Source organism: Aquila chrysaetos, chromosome 5, assembly GCF_900496995.4.
Source record: "Aquila chrysaetos chrysaetos chromosome 5, bAquChr1.4, whole genome shotgun sequence".
In the NCBI taxonomy this organism is placed as follows: Eukaryota; Metazoa; Chordata; class Aves; order Accipitriformes; family Accipitridae; genus Aquila; species Aquila chrysaetos.
Genome location: NC_044008.1, coordinates 35,727,027 through 35,753,895, shown reverse-complemented (window position 1 = coordinate 35,753,895; position 26,869 = coordinate 35,727,027). Strand labels below are relative to the sequence as shown.

General features: G+C 37.2%; 1 protein-coding gene and 1 long non-coding RNA gene across 5 annotated transcripts in view; one reads left to right on the top strand and one right to left on the bottom strand.

Annotated features, from left to right (window-relative positions):
* Positions 1 to 1,482: 1,482 nt before the first annotated feature.
* The window catches only part of LOC115341629, a 42,410-nt gene continuing 17,023 nt past the window's right edge, over positions 1,483 to 26,869 (top strand). Inside the window, exon 1 of the long non-coding RNA XR_003923468.1 lies at positions 1,483 to 1,541. This is a non-coding gene — a long non-coding RNA (uncharacterized LOC115341629). The remainder of the gene's footprint in view (positions 1,542 to 26,869) is intronic.
* The window catches only part of SLC16A7 (solute carrier family 16 member 7), a 77,216-nt gene continuing 75,473 nt past the window's right edge, over positions 25,127 to 26,869 (bottom strand). For all 4 annotated transcript variants that reach the window (XM_030014938.2, XM_030014942.2, XM_030014941.2 and 1 more), the window contains exon 5: positions 25,127 to 26,030. In XM_030014938.2, the coding sequence (XP_029870798.1) occupies positions 25,759 to 26,030 (272 nt within the window). In that variant the 3' untranslated portion in view covers positions 25,127 to 25,758. The remainder of the gene's footprint in view (positions 26,031 to 26,869) is intronic.

Here is a 26,869-nt window from a genome sequence, read left to right as displayed (position 1 = left end):
AGATTAGATTTCTATCAGCAATGACAAAAATTGAGAAGGTAACTGCTTAATAATTTATTTCAGTTTAAGGTCTGTTGTGCTGCTGTTGCTTTTATGAGGAGCTATTTTTTGCCAGTTAGAAACCTATTTTTTTTTCCTGCTTAGTAACCTACAAAGCTGTATCTTGAAATATATTCTGATTAAAAGTGCTAGGGTCTAAGGTCCAATGAAAATAAATCTGCTCACAAAAAGAAATTATATGCTTTGGCCTAATAATAATTATGAATACCCACACTGTTTCAGAAGCCTGTCAAATTAACAAAAAAATGACGGATTTAATTTTCAGCACTGATCTTGACTATCTACACCTTACAATTTGTGATGTCAAATTAAGTTGATGAAAAAATGCAGGATGAATTCTATATAAATCTTTCAAAATAAAAGAAAACAACTGTTAGAAGGCATTAACAATAACCTGCAATCTACAAACAGTAGTAAAGGAATATTTACCACAATTTTCTGAATTATTGAAAACCATAATTACTAAGATGAAAATTCCAGGATTTTTTTTGTTTTGCTTTCAGCTTTGAAGTGTAACTTTCAAGCAGGTGAATTGCAATTCATGCATGAAATCCCAGGTCGTTATCTAAAAAAAAGAAAAGAAAAAAGAAAGGATGATCCTGTGGTTATAGCAGGGTGTCTACTTGACATGTACATAATATTAATATTTATAGAAAAGGAACAACAAGATTAGTTAGATGACTTACCAAAGTCCAAAATTACCCCTGAAATGAAACTGTATACAGTAGCTGTTTACATGTAAAGGTGTTTTTGTGGATGCTTTTTGATCTGGGAGTTCCCCTGACTTCTGCACATCCGGCTATGGTGCTTGCACCCACAGGTTTGGACTTGACTTTAGTCTAAGCATCACTGAATTCTAAAGACTACAGGAATAACTCAAAGGTCACTTAAGTTGATCTACAGACAACTTTTCCACGTGTCTAATAACACTGAAGCATTTGTGAATGGAGGGCACAGGTTCTCACTACTACCTACCCTACACAGCCTAGTGATTACAGCCTCAAAATAGTAAGTATGCATTTACTTCCCTACTTGAAATAGAGAGTTCTAAATTGTATTTCTCCCTCTCATTTCCTACAAAATCTTTAGTAAGCTGGATAGCCTCCTCCTCTGGAAATAGTGTGAAAAACTGCAGTTTGATGCATAGGCTAATAACTGTCTTCAGTGCTACTAGACAGAAGCCCCTCAAGCACACCTGTAATTTGCATTACATTGCTATTGAATGAAACAACAACAACAAAAATACTGGCTGACCAAAATCCAAGACTCTCTTTGGTAGGGAATGCTTAATAGAGAACTATGGAATCACATTCTTTTTTTCTCATCTTCTGTCTTCAGGACAAGGATTCAGCATCACAAGAATTACACAGGAGAGAGATAAAACATTCTCAGTCCCCAGACAGTCCTTCTGCTGGAAGTTAAGGAGCTTTCCTAGGAAGCAGAGCTTTGAATCCCAGTTTCCCTTGGAACACTGAACCAAGGTATCACTCTCCTTATATAATCCTTTAGATAACAGTATAAAAAAAAGGCAAGCTTCTTGTACCACTGCCATAGGAAAAACAATTAATTCAGCTAAACTCTGATTAACAATCCTCAGAATTAATTTCAGGTTCCAGTTTCTAAGCAGTAGATTTTATACTTGAGGTACAGCACTGAGTACTGCTCAGTACCTCGAGTCTGATGATAAACTCTGAAAAGGAGGAGTAGTTTAAAGGCATAATAGCTGCCCTGTTTAACCTAAAGGCACCTAAGCATTTACCTCAATCTAGTCTAAGAAGATATTTGCAGGACTATCTTCTAATATGGAACCAGCTCTGCTTAAATGTAAGGGACAAACAATGCAGAACAAAAAATTGGTACTACCTTAACTGATAGGTTACTCAAGTTATTATCCCTTACTATTTCAAGAAAAAGATTTTTCTTTTCCATTTAATCCACCACCAAGTAGAGATTATTTCATGTTCTGACGCAAAGGAAAACTGTTATTTAATAACCGCCACTACTAATTCCTGCATTATGGATATTTTCCTTGAGGGTCTCCAATCCAGATTGAATGCCTTCGCCTTTCCTTCCTTCCACACATCATTTATAAGATCTGACAGGATCACAGTCCAGAGTAATATGTCCAAAGGACACGTAAATAAATATTTAGCATCTACTAAAGGAAAGATATTTCTTTTGTAATAACACTGAATTTTACAAATGCAAGTCAGAAGAGTCTGCAGATGCTCCATAGCACTAAATGAGGTTCCATTCACATGGTGGAACCTACTAATATTCTCTCCAAGTGGAAAAACAAGCAAACACGTCTTTAGAAATTGGCTGAGTCACACCATCCCCAGTGCTAACAGCTCTTACTACTGTCAGGACAAACTGCACCTGTACTCTGGAATGCCTCTGAGAGTCTCACTATTGCATGATCAGGTTAATTTATACTTTTCTCTATCTTTCCTAAGTAGCGAGCGTGGACACATGATGAATTCATGTATATCACAAAACTACAGATACCCAGTATGGCTACATAACTATTATTTCTAGACTAAGAACCTGCTTATGACCAGTTTCATTTATTGTTACATTACCAATAACCTCTTTCTTCTGTATGTGAGGGATGTAAGAGGATATGATCTTGACTTTCCTTCTGTGACATTTACTGAAATTGCATTTTCATCTACATGGAGCATCTAGTGAGGAGAAGGTGGGAGACACGTGCTTTGCACAGGGAAAGCTTGTACACATCTATTGTTTTTATTAATGGTGAATTCATTCCTAAGGAGTAACTGAAAAATTGTCATAAAAGCTTCTCAGAAACAGAAGACATATCTAAGAATATATCCCTTAAAAGAGACTCCTGATTTCCATCACTGATTAAAAGATATTTTGCTGAAGCCAAGAATGTGCAAGTCAAGTCACTGATCAGTCAGACTGGGAGCAGTGTTGGAGCAGACTGGAAGCGTGCAATGTTAGGGGGTTGCCAAATCCAGTAGCCTGATAGAGAAGAGGCCGCCACAGCTCCATGCCTGCACATCCAACAGGTAGCAAAGCTAAGAGTATACTCTCAAGAGGCACAGGCACACAAACACATGTATATAACATGCATACATACACAAGTGGCCAACCACATAGATCAGCACAGACACACTCAGCCTTCATGTGAACGCAGACAGCACCAATGGCCTCACCCTGCTCCCCTCTCTGGCTGATCAAGATTAAGGTCCACCAGTGTGAAATACATTGATGTTATACAAAATGGACCCCTCCAGCCCCTGGGCTCAGACACCCAATCTGCCCAGTGACGGGCACAGATGCTGGGGACAGATGAGCTCCCAGGGCCATGGTCCTACTACAGCTGCCGGTGCAGACACACGCATGCACCCCCCCCCCCCCCCCCCCCCCGTGCATCCTCCAGAAATGGGCTCAGATGCTCAGTATCTGTCCAGTATTTGTCCAGTAGCTGGGCCTGCATCCCCACTCTCCCCGGTTGCCTCCCGCACTGCCTCCGGCACACGTGCATGCACACACACACACACACAGGTCTCTCACTCAAACCCCAGACCCCACGGACTCTCCAGGAGCTGGCTTGGACCTCACGGTTGGTCCAGTAGCCATGGCACAGACCCCTTGTCTTTCCAGTATCCAGCCTAGACTGGTGGTCACTCTGATTTCCAGCTGCCATACACACCCTGACACACGCACCCTCACACAACATGCATGGCTCCCCCCCAGTCTCTCCAGGTGCTGGCACCACAGGCATCCCACTAGCAGTCCACCCCTGACACTGGTACCCAAAGAGGGAAGCAGCCCAGAGAGCCCCCCACCCAGGAAAATCGCTCGACGTGGGGTCTGGTGAGAAGCTGGGACAGACCGAGCTGCTCGGGCGCAGGCGCGGACAGACGGGCGTCCGTCCCAGCACCTGTTTGCACAGGACCGGCTCCTCTTCTCCCCTTCTCCCGCTGCCTTCCCACGCTTGCTCCTCCCCAAACCGGCGTGTTCCGGCCCTTTCCCCACCTTCGTTGCCTCCCCCAGACATCCTACAGTAAGTCCCGCGCAGTCCCCGAGCGCTCTTCCCTGCGGCCCACGGGGAACCCTGCACCCCGGGCGATGCCCCCCGTCTGTGGGGCGACCCAGAGAGCTCCTCGCTGACTCCTGGGGCCGGGTGTCCCCTGGTCCGTGGGGCTGGGGCTGCCCCGGGACAGCCCTGGGGCTGGAGTGGGGTCTCCTATCTCTGACGGGGGCATGGGGGTCCCCCTGCCATCACACCTCCGTGCTCCTTCGTGGCTGTGAGGATGAGCCTTTCAGCACCCCAGGAGATCAGGCTGTGGGGAACACAGGCAGGGTCTGCAGAAGCACCTGGAGAATGGTGGCACGAAACCTCCATTCTTCTTCCACTCTTCCAAACTGAGAAAATTCCAAGTACATGTGAACCTGTAAAGGTGTCTCATATAGGACCCTCTTTTTAAACAGATTTGAGATCTCTTTAGCATTCGACAAATTAAGTTGGCCAACAAATACAGGAGTATCTGCGCTTTACCCTTTACACGCAGTTTTCTTAGACTGGTTAAAAGAAGAAATACAGTTTGCAAATGTAATATTCTTGTCCTGTCTTGAGAGTGATTTTCTCAACCCCATCAAATGCAACTGGTGATACTGCATTTCCCAAAGTAAATCAAGATCTTATATTTGACAGTCTGCATGGAACCCCCCTGGGACATAAAAGAATGCTCCTAAAAATATTAACATCCTTTTTTTCCTCTATTTACATTTGCCCATTGCTTGAAGTGTCAGATAAGAACACATATTCTCTGTAGCTTTTCTAGCTAGGACTTATTTTTTTTCAGTATTTGCTTTTTTTTTTAGTTTATAGAAATTTTGATAATAAACTTTTCACTTCTGGCTTATATATTTACCTGTATGCCATGATTTATCCTGTAAGTGTATCTGCTCTTACTAACAATTAAAGGCAAAAGCTTTCAGATTCCTTTATATCAGAGGCTGATTAGAGTCAATAATAATAATAATAATAATAATAATAATAATAATAATAATAATAATAATAATAATAATAATAATAATAATATAATAAATCAGTGGAAAACTCTACAAAAGAGGTAAAAAGAAAAAATATCTTCAAATAAAGTTATAGACTTAAAATTAAGCAAATAGGTGAGAGAAGGTGAAGCACAAAGCAATAGCCATTTTTGTGTATGTATAGTTCACTAAAATTAAAGAAGTAACCTCATCACATCTGAGTTTGTTGTTCCCTTATTCATTAATTAGCTAATAAAAGGGATTTTCTACTAAAAGTATTTTTGTGTAGTGGATGTTCCTGAGGATTTGGTTGAGAACCGCATCCAAGATAGCATTCCATTATTCATACTAATCAAAAACAAAGGTCATCTCCAAAGGGGTTATTTAGGAAGACTCACCTCTTTTTAAATAAGCAGTGTAGTACATTCACACGTTATTCCGCAATAATTTCAGATATACTTCTTTCTGATTATTACAAAAGGACAGTAAGTTGTATTTTGTAAGCACATATTCCCTTAAGAAGTGTAAGGATTAATTTATGACTTATTTTGGGGGTTGAATTAGATAAATTATGAGGGGTGACTCAAAGGCCAGTGATGGGAAAGGGATTTTCAGCTATTAATGTAGGGATACGAGCACAGTACACAGACGGGAGTTATCCTTGCACTATCTTCCCCAAACCCTCAACTCTTGCCCAATCTGCAGTCATTTACATCTGTAAGTGACAAGTGAGAAAGAATTAGGAACAAATGAAAAAGGAAAGCTTTTTTTTCCCTTTGAATACGTAAAAATGGCTTAAGTGAATTCTGTGATTTGGCTCTTATGATGTCCCATTCAAAGTGATGTTTTAATCTGGCCTAGGTATGTTATTCTTCTCAAATGAAATAATGGACAAATTTAAGCACCTGTTATTAAATAAATGTAAGTAAGTTCAACAAATCAGCCAGCACTTCAGTCTTCCTGCTGTGAGCATTAGCTCATCCTGTATGCATGCTCTACTGCCCAAGAATGGTGCTTCCACAAGGCATAGCCTGTATCTCTGAGGTAGAGAAATATGCCATTTTGCTTCATGATAGCATACTTTGTTTCCACCAAAATTCTGATAGTTACCTTTTATCCATTTTATTTTCCTAGCTCAAGGAAAAGAAGAACAAACAAACAAACAAACAAACAAACAAAAAAGAAACCCAGTACCTCCACACCCTATAAAACACCACTGACTGCTGAGAAAATAATTTCAGTGGGATAGGAGATCTGGAAAGAAATCTTTAGTAGAAGATGCATAAGAATAAACTGAGAAGAAAATTAGTTACTAGAAAATTAAAGATCTTAAGTCTGATTCTGATTTGAAGACATCTATATGAGTTGATTCCTGTATTATTTTAGATTTTTTGATTACTGACTTTGGTTCAGCAGAATCTTATTCTTACTGATGATCAGGAGGAAACCATTGTTTACCTTTCATCTCTGAGATATTATTGTAAAGAACAGCACATGTTGTGGATTTGGGGAGATGAGGTCCAAAAATAAAGGAAAAAAAAAAGAGATAGGCAAGCACAGCAACATGACTTGGAGAGAAGGAAGAATATTTACAAATTGGAAAAGATTGAAAGAGTCATAGAGATTTCAGTCATTTCTTTAGTGACAAAGAGACTAGATATGGTGCCAAGCAGTTTTGGTTTTCTTTCTGTTCCTCGCCAAGGCTGACCCAATCTCACACTTAGTAATTACGTGTCTTTTATCACTAAAAAGTACATCTTTGAAGTGAGACTCCATGAGCCAATTAGGCAGATTAGTCTCCAAACACACAGGATGCAGCAGTTCTCATTTGTTGACCCTTGGACAGCTGTGCTAATGGCTTTGTCTCTAGATTATCAATGCATTAGCTCAATTACAGCTACTTTAGTTTTTAAAAATGTGAGGAATCTGATTAGCGTTCCCAGCATAGCTGGAATGTGTGGGCTGACTGTCCAGCTGTATCTTCTGTTGCTGAGTTTAAAGAAAATAAAGAGGACAAAGACATAGTCGGTGGAGCGTCAGCTCAAAGTGCAGGTCTAAATGTTCCTAACTGTGATTGCTTTAATTGGTTTCATCAACAGAAATTTTCTCTGTAAACTGTGTATTGTTTATTTAAGATGTGGCCAGCAACACTGTCAGAAAATGTACATATTTTTCTCTTACTACATAAAAGCGATGAATAAATTCTAGCTTGATTTATTTTTTAGAAAGTTTTTAATTTCTGTTGGTTTACTTTCAATATTTTGTTATGTATAAAGCTATGTACTTTAATTAATGTGAAAATACAGAAGCATGTGTAGTAGTCATTACTTTTCAGTAGTCCTATTTATGTCTTGTCTTGAATTTAGAATTATTTGTAATAAGGTAAGGAATCTACAGCCATCCCTTTCCCTTTTAAAGTTATGGGGAATAGTAAACTTGCAAAAAAATAGTAGAACTTCAGTTTAATATTTCAACAGGAATAAGTCAGCATATCATATCAGAACTTCTCTCAGCCTGGTGAATATTAATATTGCATCTAGTTAAGGCCAAGAAAAAACTAAGAGTTGAAACATGATGATCCTCAAAAGATACAGAAGCAATGTGAAGGTTATTACATCATTTCCTCTTCTTACCCCTAATGTTATAGGGAAAAAGACTCCTAGACCAGACTTTTGCTATCACGTGGTGATCACTGTACTCCAAAATCCATTAGACCATTCCTGACGAGAGTAAAAACAGTTCAGGAAGACTGGTCTGTGCAAAACACCATGAGGATCAGGGTTCTGTGAAAAACAAATTTATGAACCTCAGCCTGATGTAGTTCTATCCCAGGGGTAAACTGGGTTTATGATAATACTGGATTTTACTGCTTGCTAAAAGAATAGGTTTTATAGGATTTTTCACTTTGGTAGGGGTTTTGTTGTTTTGTTGTTAAAGATGGATGAAAACAATTTTTTTGTATTTTTTTCAGTGAAACCTGAAGACTATGAAGAAAAATTAGATTTTACAGGGAGAAAAGAAGTGAGGGAGAGGGAGAGAGAAAGGGAGAGGGAGAGGGAGAGGTATTCCATAGTCACATGGAGTCGCATGAAGGAAGAGACAGGCATCTCTAAAAAGTACTTAATCTCACCTTACTTAGAGATCTGAGGACAGCAGAAATCCCCCTCTAGAATTAATGACAAGAAAGGGAAAAGTAACTTGATGTGTCAAATGGCTGAGGTGTCAAATACAAGCAGTATACTAGTAAAGAGTTATTTTTAAATAGTGTAAAACTAGTTCAATAGCACAATACAAGCATAAATAACCATTAGGTTTATTGTGAGCAGGGGTACAAAATCAGATCTATCATGTAGCAAATGCATTTCTAGTGAAAATGTTGGATTTAGTTATTGAGCTCATGGACACACAAAGAGCTCCATTTATTTTCTTGGAATGCTTTCTACTGTGACTTCTTCAAACTTCATAAAACCTGTGGTGTAACCTTTGCTCTTCTTCTTGTTAGTTGAGTGTAATTATTACATAGGAAAAAACTAATTTAAAAAAAGAAATGTTATCCTTGTGCTGTGCAAAATTATAGTAATAGTGATGATTTACATCAGACAAGGATCTAGGTTCTCAAAAAACATTATTTAATCAAGTGTTATGGATACAGTTTTACTTGGATCTACTTTTGCTTAACACATGCTTTCACTTTTTTGTATATATTCAATCAGTTTCACAGTTTAGACATGTGACACATCAAATCCTCTCATTTTTCCCCAAATTATTTGTAACAAATTCACAGCTCTTAGTACCAGGCCTGGAATGCTCTAGATGATGTATGACTTACATGGTGGGCTCCTCAAAAGGTCAAATATCAGGTGACATAGCTCTTTTATATACCAGTCAAATCTCATTTAATTCTGGGAGAGTAATCTTATTTTTTAAACTATTTCTTGCATTCTGTCAACAATTTATTTTTCCCTCACAGTGCTGAATACAAATATCTAGTAGAAATAAGCCAAGAAATTTCATGGAAAAGCATATGCTAGTGGGGTGCAAGGAAGCTATTGCTAGATGACAGTCATGATGGTGATGTTTTCCATAATGCCATGGAAATAAAAGAATCAGAACTGGACGATTACTGACTTTGCACAGGTATTTACTGCAGTGCAATGAGCAGCACACTGGAAGATCAGGTTAACAGAGACATGCTGAAGGGTCAGAAAGCTGTAGATGGCAATAAAATTGAAAATTCTCAGATCATTGCAGAAAGATCTTCTTTAGTACATTAACCTGGCCTTTGATGAGCTTTAAATACGATTTTTTTTTGCAGTGGGTACAATTTGTTGTACTTGACCGTGCCTTTTCAAACTATTTTAAAAGATGTAGAGCCCCAACTGGATTTCTTACTTGCATCACTCTTTAAAGGCTTAAACCAAAATTTTTATTCTCCTCAGCTCAATTCTAAGCTGCAGTCTTGAAGTTTGAGAAGGCCAAGGATGCCTTTCATTTCTTTTGTTAAAGTATGGATTTCATGAACAGAGCAGTGAGTATGCTTTTTGACTTTACGTGACTTCGATTACCAGAACATTTCAGGGCCATTCCTTTAATCTTCTGAGAAGATTCTCTTGATGACTCAGATTATAAGGATAGATCTCATTTACTGATCAGTGCAAGCAGACTAAGTTTCTGACACTTTCATATATACTCTTTTTTTAATAATCTTCCTAACAGAGGAGCTTAAGGAGATGAAATATAAAATAGACAGTTAATTATGAATATAGAGAAACTGCCTGAATTAAATGAGGATTGTTCCCTATGAGCAGGAAAGCTTTAAAAGTTGAAATATGAAACATTTTTTTAATAATTAATATTCTGAAATGGAAATGAATCAAGTGGAAATTCAGCTGAAAGTTACCTGGAGAGCTCCACAGAAAGTGTATATTCAGTACAGCAGATTCCTATGGACCTTCACACATACTTACTAGGGAAAATGAAAGTGAAGAGATATAAAAGCTGTATTCAGTACTGGGATTTTAAATTACTTGATTGGGATGAGAAAATTGTTTTAGTGCTAAGTGAAAACTTGTCTGACCTTTTTTTATAACCCTATTTTCATTAGATGTAAAAGAGACCAAGTAAATAGCTGTAGAAGTATCTGCTTTCTGAAGCAAATTATTTTCTTTCTTTTGTCTTTAGGGACATTTACAAGATATTGAACATTAAATACTATGTGTATACAAATGTGATGAAACAACTTTTACAAATGTATTCATATTTTTTCTATTTATATTTATAATATAAATAGATAGATAGATAGATAAATTCCTGGGGATTAATTTAAAATTGCAACTCACTGAAGTCAGTTTCCAGAACTGCTACCTACCTACCCAACTGGTAGATTTTAATGGTAGGATTTACCCAATGAAACATATGGCTGGTATTTTCAAAGCTGCTCCTGACATCTCTGGCTGAGAATCACCAACTCATTTAAAACAGGTTGCAATCAAGCAGGCTGTTGGACAAGACTGAAATTTGCAGACCCCCATGAAGACCCTACGTTCTCATACGTATTCAGAAATTCAGTTGTAAATCCAATGCTTGGTTTGGATGCACATCGGAATAGGCATGTTCATTCTTGCTCTGTATTAGAAGGTTAACTGTAGAGGGCCATAAACTAGCTTCTTAGAGGTTGGTTTGTTTCAACTCTTCTATAATGTAATGGAAATCATGTTTTAAATAACAAGCACCCTTCAGAATTGCAGCACAGCAGGCAGAAACACTGCATTGCACCAGTGAGTCACTGTCATGTAATGCAACCGAAGCCAGGAGGCTAATCGTGATTTTCATCAGTTCACAAAAAGTTTCAGAAACACTATTGTTAACTCAAGCGAAGGGACTGCCACACTTCTAACTTCATAAATCAGAAAATAACTGAGAAACAAACAGAGCTGACCATGTCCTTTGTGGATTGCACTCATTGTTTCCTTCCTCCCTTCTTGTCTTTGAGCTGAGATGAAGGCTTTGGAGAACAGCTTATGTCCCGGTCCTGAGAAGACACTGTCTTTTTCATTGTAGTGTCCCAACAGGCAACTCACGATTGTCTCACAGCTACACGTACAGGCATACGTGGGTTGGAAAAGCTGAAGCAATCACAGCGTGTGGCACTAGAAGACCACCCCACTCTCTCCCTTCAGCTTGTAGCCTTACTAATGAAGAGTCAGAAGCTGGTTTGAAGTGCTCCTCATCAATCAGTCCATATGCTGCCTGGGAGGACTCCTCGCACACACTCTAAGTTGCTCAGCTTTGTACAGGGAGTTGTGGCTTTCAGGTAGATGGAAACAGCAAAATATGAAGTGGTGTAGAGAGCTGTTTGTTTGGTGATGTGGATCAGACAGGCTTAAGGATAGCAGAACAGAGATGATGTGGATGATATTGTAGCAGAGACATAAGTAATCTACTTCTCCATCTTGAAGCAAGTGACTACTGTGACATAAATGTTTCACTGACCGACTACAACATAATATGTCACAACCTGTCATGCAGTAGCAGAACCATATTGCAGTAAGATTATTTCTACTCAGCAGCAATCACGTATATTTTCAGTTAGAGAGCATTTTGGGAGAAACAACAGTGCATTTGGAAAGCCTGTGTGAAAGGAAAAAGTGAGAGAAGAGCTAGGCAGGTAAGGACCAGCTCCTAGACCCCGCTCACGAGCTTTGAGGGTAGGCACTACTCACAAGTTTCGGGGAAAGCAGAGCCTTTCCCCTTTGTTGCATCCTGTCTCAAGACTGGGAGCTAGGAGAGCATGCCTTGTCCTGTGAAATGGAGGAAAAGATGTAGTGGGAAAAGAACACATTATACCAGCTTGGCAGCATATGACCTTCTCTTCATCCACTGGTGACAAAAAGGAGCTGTCTGGCTTTCAACACAGCAGCTAGGAATGTGCAGGGGAGCAGGAGGCCATATGGACCTTCCCTTTGCCCCACATCTTCCGCAGGTCCACAGAGCTGTAGGATGTTAACCAATTAATACAATGTAGGGCTAACCAGCTGGACTTACAGATACTTGTTTTCGTAGTAGAAAAGGAGGTTTGCTGACTGAGCAAGATGACTTTTCAGACAGATTAGATACTGTTCCTGAAACTCTGGTGCTTGATTTATATTTTTACCTCCACAGAGCATTATATTTCTTTAGCATCTAATGCATTAGCACTGTTACAAACGTCCATATCTATTCTTTCCTATCGTAATAAACCTCACTTAGAAATAAGCAGCTGAGTAGAGAAACAGTTGCCTTTAATTCAATATGTGGCTTTGAGTTTTGCTGAACTATGAAGCTATTTCTAGGCCAGAGGTGTTAGAAAGTGAGTAGCTGTGTGGTACTCTTTCTTCAGGGATGCTAGCAAGCTCATGCTGAGAACTTATTGCCTGCAATTCTGTAACAGGGGAAGTGGTTCTTCAGCTGCTACAAAGGTGACAAGGAAAACCGTATGTGTTCTGAGAACATAAAAATATTAGTAGTCATTGATATTACACCTCGACTTCATAGGTTTCACCTTTCTTTGAAAAACTTTCTAGACATGATTTCTTGTATGCTTAGAAATGTAGGAAAATAGAGACAAATCAAGTCCAGAAAGTTGCTTGGAAATATCCTAAAATAATCCATAGGACAGATGTGAAACAAATTCCAGTCATCTTGCATTTTAATTTCTTTTTATTTATACTGTGACCCTATTTTAAAGGGACACCTTTCTAAATATACGGGCTTTCCCATAAAGTCTGTATCAAAAGAGAATAGCTTTTCAAGAGTGGAAGACTCCTGAATGTGTTATTCCTGAGTCTCCTTATATTTGAAGCTTTTTTGTGCTCCTTTCATCCACCCAAAGGTACTTCCAGAATGTGTTTGCTTAGAATTTTCAGTCTCATGTGCTGGTCAAAAAAATTATTCCAGAATGTATTTTTTCCATAAAGTGACTGAAAATTGCTTGGCAGAGAAACCCTTCTAAGGACAGGCATCCTGAAGTGGAAAAATCTACTCACAAAGCTTTTTGATTGGTTCCACGTGAGGTTCTTAAGGTTTTTGGCAAAAATCCATCAGAAAGAGAAGTTCCCAAATTAAAAACTTTACATTTTCCCTGTGGATTATATCCATGCACACTGAAGCTTACAAATACCAGAGAAAGAACCACACAAACTGTCCAGCCTAAATGTTTTGTGGTCATCCCTTGGCATGGTTTGGGGCAGAGCGAGGACGAATCTGGACTGCGTTCAAAACAGATCCCTCTTGCCGTAAGCCAGTGAGATGAGCCCCAGAACTGAGCACCTTGCAGCGCTGAAGCAAGGGCATCGCTCAGGCGTTGTGTGTTGTGGATGCTTAACTGTAATCTGGAAAACGTACAAAAAGCGTGAGGCAAGCAATTTCCACCCCGCACTCGGAGGAAGGTGAGAGGAAGGTTATGGTGGAGGCCCCTCAGTGACTGTCCCTTCGGTAACCAGCAAACACATTGCCAAGTCTGAGGACACAGGTCGGGGAATAAGTTATTAACAGATACACAAAATGGAGTTGTAAACGGTTCCGGGGCGTTTCGTGCTTGTTGTTGATGCCCTGCACCAACTTCAGAACTTAAAGCAGTCCTCTGGCTGCAAACTCCTGTTAATCTCAAATTCTTGAGGGCAACTAAGGACGTCACACTTTTGAGCTCCTGGGACTATACACTTCTGTTAACAGCCCACTTGCCACCCTCTGCCAGCTGCACAGAATCTCCGGGTTGCTGCTGTTGCGGTTGCTAAGGCAGAATTTAAGACTGAGTTCTTAATATCTTTTCACTTGATTAATTTTAAGACAAAGTCTTGCTGTAATAAACCTGAGTGGAACGCAGAATTAAGACCATTTAGTGACACTGTTACTTGTGGGAAAAATATTGCTAGAAAGATTGACTCTCTCGGAAAATAACTGCTACTTTGGGGCATTATTTCCCATTTTCAGTTACTTTTTGTATCCAGACGGAACTTCCGTGCCTCCGGGTTTGAGGATGGGAAGACAAATATCTAGTTCTGTGAGGCAGTCATTTTCAATCAAGTCAGACTCTACCTCTGATACAACAAATCCAGTGTCCATGTAAACACAAAACAGCCGACTGTGGATTTTATTAATACCCAAGAAGAAAACCTTTTATTTGCAGTGGACATCAGCTGAGTAAAAAGAGAGAGGAGATTATCAATGCCAATCTACTTTATTTCAGTCTTTCAAAAGCTATGTATCTTTTCAAACTGATGCATTTCCTATGATAATCCCCAAACACAATTCCGTAGGATTTTTCTGGTGTGCAGGTAGGAGCAATTTCTTTTATTGGTGCTCCTTCCCTTTGCATAAAATATTTGCTGTTGGAAGACATATAGTCCAGGTGCTAGAATGCTGCCATGTGAAATGGAACAAAAGATTGCCAGTCTCTGCAGCAGTAAAAATTATCAGCAGGACAGCAACGCGCTCCTGAATCCCCGGCAGCTTTAGAAGAGGGAATCATGGCTTCATTCATGTCAGGCAGAAGAACGAACTGAATCTGTCAGATGAATGTCTGATGAATAATGTGATCATTGCCGAATCCTATTGTTTTATAAATGGTCTCCAACTCTGCCTTTATTTCCACTCAGAAGGCCCAAAATGGAATCGAAAAGCTTTGTTTTGTAATTAAGGCAAAGAAACACTTTTTTTGTGAGAGGAAAAAAACCCTTCAGTTCAACCTCAACCATTTTTCCCCAATTATTCAGTTCAGTGATTGAACTGAATAATTATCATGCCTAACTGCTACTCATCTATCATTCAGGCCAAACTGGAATTGCAGTTATTAATCAAAGTATGTTATGATGGTTGGCAAAATGAATCACTGTTCCTCCAAAATAAACTCTTCATCAGAGAATACTGACACATGTGTGATATTCCAGAACACTTTGCCATTTCTTTTGGTGCATAGCTACAGCTTTAGGGTTCTACAGGACCATTTCTGAAAATATTTATTTTGTGGAAAATACAAGCACATACAAGTTATGGATATCTGAACCAGCTTATGTAAGACAAATCTTTTCTATTAGTATTCAGTTTAAACTTATTCTAACAGAAACTTTTGAGAGTTTTAAGATGTTTGAATAACACGTTTTCCTAAATATTTCATACGGCTTTTGTGCTCAGAATTCAAATACCATTTAAAGAGCTTTATTAAATGCTTGTGGTTTTTGTAGGTCTCCATGAACTTTGACAAGGACAATAAAACCAAAATAGATTGTGCCAATGAACTTCTTAAATTAAGAAACAAGGAAAATGGCATTAGCAAATTTCCCATTCCAATTTCATAGACATTAAAGGGTTCAAATAGATTGTGCACATTTCCAGCTTATGAGGAATGATATGAAGGGGAAGTAGGAAGGGGAACAGCCATAAGACTGACTGGGACTGTATATAGTTTGGTATAGAAGGCACTAAAACCCTTCTGCTATCACAATAAATCTGCAAGTTTTATACAGAAAATACATATTGCTTGATTAACTACAGTTACACAATTTCCAGGGGGAAAAATATAATTAAATTCAGAAAAAAATAGACATATCAAAAGAAAAAAAAAATCATAGCATTTGTAACAAAACAAACCCCTTGCATAGATATTAATGCTTAAAAGCACTCAAAATTGTCAATTTCCAGACATTAACATCTAATTCTATCTTTAATTGAAATAATAGGTGCAAGATTTTAGGATGAAATCTACAAATGCTGAACAGTATCTCCTCCAGTCATGCATTTTAATTCACTTTTTTCTTTATGGAGAGTTGGCCATTTCCAAGAAATTTCTCAGAGATGCTTTTTATCATGTAACATCTGAGAGTTTTTGCTTTTCCAAACAGTTGGAAAATAACTTTTTTTTTTCAATTTTTTTTTTTTTTTTACTTACCATTGTTGTTGTTGTTCAGGTGTAATTTGTTTAAAAGAAGATCCATGTCTAGCAGCTAAAATGCATTACTGTACTTGATGGATATTTTTTCAGCATGGTCAATATGAGTGAAAAAGTTAGGATGAGAAGAGCACAGGAAAGAGGGGAAGTAATTTAATTAGCTTCCAGGCCTATTTACTCTAAATTTTGACAAAATGCTAAGAAGAAAATCATTTAAGTTGAATATTAGTTTTGACAACTTACTTTTCCTTGAGATATGCTAATTTGAAATATTGATTTGAGGTAATTTGCAAATAATACTTGGAATCTGCAACTCCAAAATTTTAAACTGAAGAAAGTACAGTTCCAGGTGTTATTAGATCCATATGTGCTAATGGACAAAAAGTGTGTTAAGTGTCCTTAAAATAACATTCTGCCTCAGTGTTTCTGGATTTTCTCCAGGTAAATCATCTTTTTTTACATCTTGTGAGAAAAACAGTGTAACTGTGGATTAGGTCAAGAGTTCCTTTGCACAGAAAAGACTACAAGACTGAGGTCTCATGCTAGTCAAAGAAACAACAGAATCATGTCTTTACATCTCCATTTTGAGGTGAAAACATCATTATATTATACAATAGGATCCTGCAGGACTTTTCTATGAGAAAAACAGTTGTTCGAAGGGGTGGATATAGTCTAACCAAATACTTGTTACCTCATGGAATATACTTACAGTTTGGCGTCATCAGGCACTGGAAATTAGAAGTCACTTAATGAAAATTGAACTACTTATTCAACCAGTGAATGTCAATCACCAGTTATGTCTCTTGTTAATGTACTATATATATATCTCACTTATTTTTCTTTGGCTTACGATTCTGATTTTATATTTAAACAATAAACTTAGTATCCCTGATCTCTAGAGGATTGTCTTATCTCAGTTTAAGAAGATGAACTGAAGCGTAACGTGCTATGGCAAATACATGCGTACCAGGGTCTATAAAGAGGAGGCATGAGGAAAAATGAATGTTCACATGCATACTATTAGGGATATAATTATATTGTATGTATTAAAGTACATGCATCTTATGGATTAGGAACTTTACTGAATGGCAATCAGTAAAGGATCAGTGGAGTAAAACTGTGGAAGTGATTACTGCTGAGCTGCAGTGGTAAATGTAACCTATTAACTCAGTTTGAGATAATCAGTGGAGCTAAAAAGCCTCATTACTAGAATAAAATACCATTTGTGGGAAAAGAGTAACAGCTGACCTTAGAGACAAAATACAGATTGAGGTCTCCGTCTATCTTGCCACTGAACTATTAAAATACAAAACCTCAGGAATAGGTATGATTTTTCTGAATTCAGCGGTTATTACTCAGCAATGTATTTTAGTCATGCAATCAATTCTGTGAGGCAACATATCTTTGGGCATGCAAGTGATATCAACAAAGTCTTTGAGCAGGGTTAAATATCATACCTGGTTCATCGTGCCAAAGGGACAGCTTTACCACTACGTACTTTTAACTTTATTTTTATTTTTTGTTCGGTCAATGCCTGAAAATGCATTATTTATTAATATTACAAATACTCAAATATGGAAATATTACAAAGGGCGAGAATCTAAAGAAAATCTAAATATACTCTGGTAGGTGAATCAACACTTCCATATCAAGAAGATTATAGATAACATATAGCTAACATTCTTTGAAAATAGATTTTACAGGCATGAGAAATATAAAAATAGAGACTATTTGCTTTCATAGACAAAGTTATTTCTTTCTTATTCAATAGTTTATCTTTTACACCTTTGTTTCCTAGTAGCTTATTGTGCTTCTGTGTAAAAGATGTGTAGACAGCATGCAAAGGACGTTAGTATCTCTAATATTAATATTATCTCTAATATCTCCTTAATATCTCTAATTTTAAATATCGAGTCACGTTCTATAAATAAACACCAATTTAACCGGTGCAAGCAATCATAACCTTAAGTCAACTGACAAATACATACGATCTGGGAACGCTTAGAAAGATGAGATGAAATAGAGTTATCTCCATCCACTATTTCAAGCCACATGGATAAATTCCTCTTCTGTATGAAAACAACTATTAGTGACAAATGAATGATATAGCACGTAGATGGAATATAGATAAACATCCCAATCAGAGTAATGGGGAAAAATCCTGGGTGTCCAGATGGTATTTGAGTAACGTATGAGATTAAATCATAATTATGGTAGAATTAGGAATTGCAAGGGACTGGTAGCCTGTTCTGCTGCTAGTAGTATCTTTCCTACACAGGAAATCTTCCAGTTCTGTTTCTGTAAGCAAGGAGAAGTGATTTTGAGATCTTACCTACATTTCAATAGTGAATCAATTAATATATCTATTAATATTTGCACACTTCAAAAGTGTAAATAGGTTACCATTAAAGAGTCCAAAAAAACCACCGTTTACATCCTTCCAGAAACTTTACATGGAAATTTTATTTTCATTTTTCTTTTTTTTTTTTTTCACTTGCTTATCATACACATTTTTCATTGTAATTTTCCATAAATATATATGGACAAACTTGACATATTAGACACTAGTACAAGCCTGGAATAGAAGTTAATGAGCAAAATTGCATTTAAATACAATGTAATGCAGTGCATAAGCATTGTACAGGGTTAATATACATTATGAACAATGAATTTTGTCAGGCCAAAAAAAGGATTTGGCATCTAGAAAGAGAATGTTACCATTCACCCAGATCTCTTTGGAACATAAATAGCACCTCTAGCTAATAAATGATTGTCCAAAAAAAAAAAAAAAAAACTAGCCAATATATTCAAGTAAAAACCGTACAGTATTGCAAAATACAAAAAGAAAAAAAAAATTTGTTAGTCAACAACAATGGCTACTGCATGTTTAATTATTGCATAGCAATACCAAGTTCTGTTGGTAGACTGCAGATACGGTGAACTTTCCAAGTAGGCTATAAGTGGAAAATGCACCTATGTCACACTTCAGGAAGGGTATTTATACATGTGCTTTATGTACCACTCTGAAAAATCTCTCAATAACTTTAAGGTAGAACTTTTAAAGAGTCAGAGGCAAATGTAGACTTTTCATGGGGTTGCCTACCCAAAATAAAAAAAAAACCAAACCTGGAAAAGGTATAAAAAATTGTCAGTGTTTTTAGAGTCTCATGTTCTGGAGAGTTGCCCATAGTAATTTAACAGGAATATTGTTTGCCGGGCCTTGAGTATTCTCATTTTCCATACTTTTTACAAGAATATCATGTCCATCAATACTTTGTATGATCTTGTCATACATACTGCAACAGATGAGAACTCAGTCTGTGTGTTGCAGTCTGTTCAGAGACCATCTAGTTAGTATTTCCCCAGCAAAAACACCCAACCAACCCCCTCAGCAACAACGTACGTTTTACACTCTAACAACAAGGAGAATTGTCCGTGATCTTAGGCCACTTTGAATTGAGTAATGGTTGAAATACCAGTGTTATGTAATATTGCAGTTTTCTGAATGAATTTCTACTATAAATAAAACCAGCAGAAACTGAAAAATAATAAAATACACTCTTACAGAAAACCTTTAAATTTTTCTGTCATTTGCTGAAGTCTTTTATTTGCTTACAAATATGTTTCATTTATCAGGCACAGTATGCAACTTACTCTAAAACATTATATATATTTTATATATACATAAATATATATAATATATATAAATTAGAGCTTTTTATATAGGGGAATACATATATACACACATACACACATCTGAATATATATTCCCTTATATATATGTCTATATATACATTCCCAAAAGACATAAACCATTTTCTCTGGAAATAAGAAAAATGAAGAATATAAACTGCTGAAGGAAGGCTTGAAAGGAAATAGATAATTTCCTTTGGGGTTAAACAGATTTGTTCAGATATTTATTTAAATATATCCTCTATATTTTATAATCTACATTCAGAGTTTATGGTGTTTGGTTTTTTTATTTACATAGACTATAAAAATAATACATATTGTGCGTTAATTTAGGGACTGATTCATTAGGAATATTATGCAGGTGTAGCTTAATTTGCCAGTTGCAACAAATCCTGCATTTGCTGTGTTATATCTGATACTCCTGAGATCTGATATGGAGAAAATAAGGCTGAAGCCTCCACTGAAGGCACATCACCTCCAATGGCTGATAAAGCTCTTTGACTCTTGATAGTTTTTTTTATGTTGGCTTCGGTAGACTTTGTAGTAGGTCCTAGAAGGCAGGAATGGTTTGCAGACTAAAAAGAATATCTTTGAATAAACAATCATCATCTCTGGTTTTGTAAAGAGCATATGAAGAACAATCATTATACCTTGTCCCTGATCCAACATTTTGTGACCATCTCCCTCAATTGCCCCAGAAAAGGGAAAGCAAGCTAGAACTCTGTGTTATTTCTAAACCAAAGAAACATTTTTTTCAGGGATGCAAATTGCAAAGTGTTCTGTAATACTTTTTAAAACTGCTTTGATGTATCAACTAAGTAGTGTTTCCATTTAATTCCACTAACTCAGAAATGGAAAGAAAACAAACAAACAAACAAACAAAAACCAAAAAAGGAAGGCCAGTATCTCACAGAAAGGGCAGTAGACTTTGGATATCTAAATGACACATTGAGTTCTTATACCAGTTCAGTGATGTAAAAACTACACCAGTATGGGTTAAGTCTTTAGACTTAATAAAGCTATGCCAATTGATAGAAAGAATTTGGTCATAAATATGCACTGCCTTAAAAATAGAACTGTAGGTAGCTTCAAATATTTGGGAGACTTTCTAATAGTCTGTACAGGTTTTATCATTATACTTTTTGTTAACTGTATTCTTCCAGGGTCGTGCAAGTCTCCAAACTTCAATTGAGAGGTAGATGACGAGAAAAATTTGAACTGCAAAACAACAACATGCAAATTATGTTGAAATTACATAGCAATGCTTATGCAAATTGTGATCAAAAATGTGATAATACATGCAAACACTTTCAATATATATATGCACAAATATCAGAAAAGCACCCTCCCCCCCAAAAATCCAGAGAGCCTTGTTAAAATTGATATGTCATCTCTGAAAATAATTATTTAAAAATTTCCTTTATATTCCTCTCTGTGAGTAGAAAAATAGTCATCTATAGAGAAACTAACAAAAGTCTCCTTGATTCAATTTTGTTATAGGCAAAATTGTCGCTATCAGTTATAGCATGTTCATCTATAAAACTGGTCACTGGCTTCATTTAGTGAAATCCTGATGGCTGCCCCAAATCTGGCTGTATGTGGTATCTGTAGCTTATCATCCATCTGAATAATATCTCCCCACTAACACTCACAACCATCCAGACCTGAAAATAGCGTGTGAAAAATGTTGCTTAGGCATTTGAGGAAAGAGAATGACAAGAAAGCATTTAAGAAAAAAGTCACTATGTTCCAGGTCCAAATTCTTTGTGGTACATCAAAATGGAAAATGGGGTTGGGGGTGGGAGTGGGGAACCTTCAAGAGGAACGAGAGTTCTCTGGGAGTAACAATTAGGTACACACTGCCAAATGTTTTCTAAGCACACTGGATGCTGATTTGCAAGAAGACCATTAAAACTCATGTGAATTTTGAATCATGATGTCAGTGAAACTGCTGCCATTCACTTCAGCAATAAGTTGAACTTCCTCTCATAAGGACAGAACAATTTAAAAAAAAAATATCTCTTTGAAGATAAAATAAGACTTTGCCTAACTCTGTCAAAACAGTTCACAAATCACACTCCTGAAATAAAAGGATTGTAGTCTGACTACTTATGCTACAGGATTTCATATAACAAGATGCTTTTGTGAACTTAATGGAAATACAGAACTGGCAACAGTTGCAACCACAGTTCAATAGGGAGAGGTGGGAGGGGTGGAATTTTGATATGTTCTTGAAAAAGTACTGAGAATTATCAGTGACAAGTCTTTCTCTGGAGTTGGAAAGGGCAATACAGAAGAACTCTCCAGCTACTAGAGTATGATGTCAAAAACCCCTAAAGAGAGAAAAGTATCTGGATGTGTACTCTGAAACTACTTGAAATTTAACCTTGATGTTAAATAGGAAAAATATTATTGATGTTATCCCCTTTCCTACTAATTTTAAAATTTTGGCATTATTTTTCTTGATTGCTCAAGTAAGAGCAAGATGGTAATTAGGCTCAGTGATATTGTGGCAGGGAAAAGAAAAGGATGAAGTATACATAAGTGAGATTAAGACCAGTTAAGGATTTCCTTGCGCTGACTGACAGAGACTACAGACTCCATAGCGTGTAACAGATGCACGTGGCAAGTCTTGAAGTTTGAGAGTACAGTTCTTCATCGTAGGGCTGGGGCATCTCCTAGTCCTGACCGTGCAGTGGTCCAGACTGGGGGCAAGGTAATTAAAAAGAAACCAGGGGAATTTAGAGGGATGGTATATACCCGGGTCTTATCCTGAAAGCAGAAACGAAATGATGAAATTATTTGCAGTATAAATTACAGCTCTGTAGGAGTGATATTCAGGGGTTTGAAGGCAAGTTATATTCATTTTGCTACTTTACTGCTCAGTATAGAGGTGATTCAAGGCAATTTTTTATTATTACTACTTTTAGAAATAAGAGCTACCTATACAAGGCAATTGCCCCTTTAGGACCTGTTATTTGGAAGACACAGTTTTTTAATTCCAGGCAGTTTTTGCATAGATATGGTTCCAATTTTCTTCATTCATCTCTGGATTTTAACTTCTTTAACATTCAGTAATATCAAGAGTATTCTGATGGTTTTTATTTTGCTGCTAGTAATAAGAGAAAAAGTAATGAAGGAAGTGTAAGGAAATGTTTCACTTGACTCAGTTCCTACTTTATATTGCTCCAGTTGCCTGCTACATCATTTTACCTTCTGGGATTAAAAATTGCACTTTGTGAGTGGTGATAAAGCAGCTCTTTTACTCCCATTATTTTTTAACATAATTGACCAGAGATGAAAGAGTAGTATCTCTGCAGAGGTTTGTGTTTATTCAAATTTTTATCTCTGCTGAGATAGCAACATAATTTTTGTTCCTGGTGGTCAGTTGTGTCTATGGCTCTAGGAACCTTGTTTTTCCCTTATTTCCTATGCCATGTTGCATCATATTCTCTAATCCTGCGTAAAACAGGTAAATTGCTTTCATTTTTCCTGAAAGCCCTTTTTTATCATCTTTTTCCTGAGTCCTTTATTTACTCAACAGCAACTTTCAGCAGACTTAAGTCAAAAGTTGACACTTGTTGTCTTCTACCCTGTATTCTTAATGACGCTGTTTTTTGCAAAGAGATAATAAGCACCTAGAATTTTGCCTCAGCCATTTTGGTTCAGCCTCTATATTAATCTCTTTTCAAATAACCTCTGCCTTTCTACTGCTTGCTGTCAAGAGCAGAGTGATGTTCCTGATGACTATTCTTTAGCTAAAATTTCAGTTCATCTTTTACAATCCAGTATTTATAACTGATATTCCTCACTGTATGAAAGCTTAGTGTCTATGAAACTCCTAATCACTTTCTGGCTCTGGGCACGTAGGGCCTTCACAGATCTTGGAATTCACCCTGTATGTTTGTATAGCCAGAAACAGAGCAATGCTTTTACCTCGTGGGCTGCTGGCAGGGCTACGGTTCGGAAGGAGGAGCAGTGTATTTATTTCTTCTCTGAAGCTGGGGGCTAGGAGAGGAACTCTAATTTTACTGGGACAAAATCACTCTCCTTTACACAGTTCACCACTCAAATCTAAGCATTTAACCCGTATTTTCTCCCAAAACTCTGAAATGCACATATTTTGTTGCTGATGTGCCTATAAAATTACAGGACTTGTAGAAGATGTTTGGTTTTCCTGCATATAATTAGGTAAAAAGTAGGTATTCATTTCTGTACCATGCTGTGAGCAGATTCATGATGCTTCTCCCCCAAAACAGTGCTGAGATAATGAAAAAGTTCAGCATTACTGTGGAACTTCATAGTATATAAGATGATAACCCAGCAAAATAGAAGCAAGCACTACCAAAATTTTTAGAAGAAGATTGAAAATAATAATATTGAACACTACTCTTAAGAAATGGCTTTCTTAAAATCTGCTAGATTTTACTATTTTTTTTTTCTTTTGTTATTGGTGCTTCAAAGTGTGTTTAGCACAGCTGTCTGTCCAATATATTTGCAACTTTTTGAGATTTAAAAGAGGGCTAAAATGAATGATATTCTTTTCCTGGAACTGAGTGTATGTGTATCCTGCATAAACAGTGCATAAATATTTTATGAATCAGACCCTTAATTTTCACAACTTCTGAGGCATTTATATGCATCTCTCCAAAACGAATAGCACCTTTCCTCACCTACAAATAGAACAGAAATATTTTCACTGAATACTTTCAGAAGCTTGCACTTTTACCTTTCAAGTGCAATGCTAAATCATTTTTGTAAAGTAAAATTGTAGATTTATGCTTTCTTTTGCCTAAAGGAAGAGGAACAATTATGTACATTTTGATTTATATGAGTGTCTGTGTGAAATTGTAGACACAAGACCAAATATCCTGCACAAAAATGATACGTCAGTACAAAGGTTCCAGACTGGCACTGTCAATGTGCCTTGCAGCATTTTTGCTTGAACTGGCATTACAAAAAAGAAGTAGCTTTTCACTAAACACTTTGGAAAGGGAGGTGAGAACTGGTATGAAATTACCTGTCTGCAAAGACCTGAAGTTAGACCTTAAATCTCCTCTCAGCGGACCAACTAATGACTTGCCAATAAACCCAAGCATCTACTTTGAAGTCACTGCCATGAAACTGATTCAGGCCACAAAAGCCAAGGGTAAGTATCCTTTTGACTTCGTAACAGGTTCTGAATCTAGTCCCTTTAGGAAGAAGGCTTCACAGCCCAGATCCTTCAGCCATACAGGATTACATAATAACAAACTGATTGCCACTCTTAGCGATGTAAATCTTGCTTTAAAATCTTCTTATGTACAGGCAGATTTTAGCGTAGTTTGAATTAGTGAGGTCTGAACGTACTTTGTGTTCAAATGTAAATGGTGAAGTACAATGTAGTCAGCTATCACAGGAGGAAACAACTTCTGGAATATATTGTAATTCAGCTGTTTATTGTATTTTAGAGATGGTGCCCACCAATTGTTCATCTTCTAGCCTTAACTTTTACATCCATATTATAATTGTTTATACAGACATAATGTATCTTTTTGATCTAGTGGGCATACAAAAGAGAAAATGTTTCAGTGTGCTTCACTCAGGTACTCTGTCTCTTTTGAAACAAATGTTTGAGCTTATATTCTTTTTAATATTAGTGGTAAGTACAGTTTGGGCAGATTATTTCAACAGACTTTAACAATTCTCTAAAGATGAACACAAAGTATCTTCCCAAATAAGACTAGGAGATACTTTTGCATTAGATATACTTTTGACACAAAACTGTTTTTCATTGGAAGGCTTTATAGTCTGGTTTACCTGACTCTTGATTGTCCAGAGTCATACTCTGATGGACTCATTTGCATGGAGTCACTACCTCTGTAATCTCAATTTTGTATCACTGAAATAAATAAACGGTAGATAGTAATTTAACTTAGAGTCTTGCCACGGGGCAAAAATCTGTTCCCATCCAATATTGTGACTGATCATTATTACCACAAAACCTGGCCTCTGTCTTGAAGACATATTTCTAATGGAAGTCATAAATGTTGCCTTCTGAGCTATATTGCAGATTAAATATTGGTTTCTCTTTCTGAAGGATCTTCAAGACCTTTATCTGCTCTGCTGGCAGCATCTTCATTCTCATTGTTTGTTAACGGTTCCGCTTCCTTTGAGTCAGCATTCTTCTGTGCTTTCTGCTTCTCATCTTCTAACTTCTTTTCTTTTGCCAAAAGCCTGTAGTTAATGGCATTGCCAATGAACAGCCAGATACTGGCCACAATCACAATCACTCCGCAGACAAAATACATGTACTGGTATTCACTGGTAACATCCACTAACCAGCCTGAAATACAAAGACAAGAACAGAGAAACTGAATCTTTAGAATAGGATACCCAATCCAATCTAGATCTTTCCCTCCGAGAAATAGCTATATATTGCTTGGTTTTGAAGTTGGAGCAGAAAAGCATTTTCAATGTGTTCAAATTGTCTAACATATATAGAGGAACTCTAACGAAATCTGGATTAGTCAAGGTAGCAATTGTTATTGGAATCACCGACAATGATAAAATATTGAAGAACAAAGTAACTAAAGCTTAATGAATAATGACAGACAGTTTTTTAGTTCTTTCATTTTCATTCTTACATAGCCTTATTATTTTATTCACCTCCTAATTTTGTTTCCTATTGTTTTGGAGTGACGGTCTGACACTCACGGAGGCTGCATACAGACAATAGGATGAAGAGGTATGTGCCTTTTTAGGCTGCTGTCACTGTGCATCAACTGCCTGCTTTTCACTTTTACTTTCCTGTGACTGGTGAAAGCGATAGAAAGGCTTGTCCCTTCAGCTCTCATGCTCAACTGCTGAGTTTTAAACTATGAAGCCTGCCCCTAAAAATTTCATCCACAACTCTGAGATTAATTTGGTCATGACAAGGAAAATAAAATATAACTGTCCTTCCACTTTATGAGCCATTCTTTCTAAATTTTCCCAACTCCCAAATCAACATTTGTACGTATCCAAGTATTTAGCTCTGAACTCTGCTACACTGTCATTGAATTTCACAGGATAACCTGCGTGCTTCAATTTAGTATGTATTTAGATGCTTTTACTGGGTTGAAGCCATAATGCCAGCCTGTACACCTAATACACATTTACAAGCCATTAAATTGTTTTAGTCTT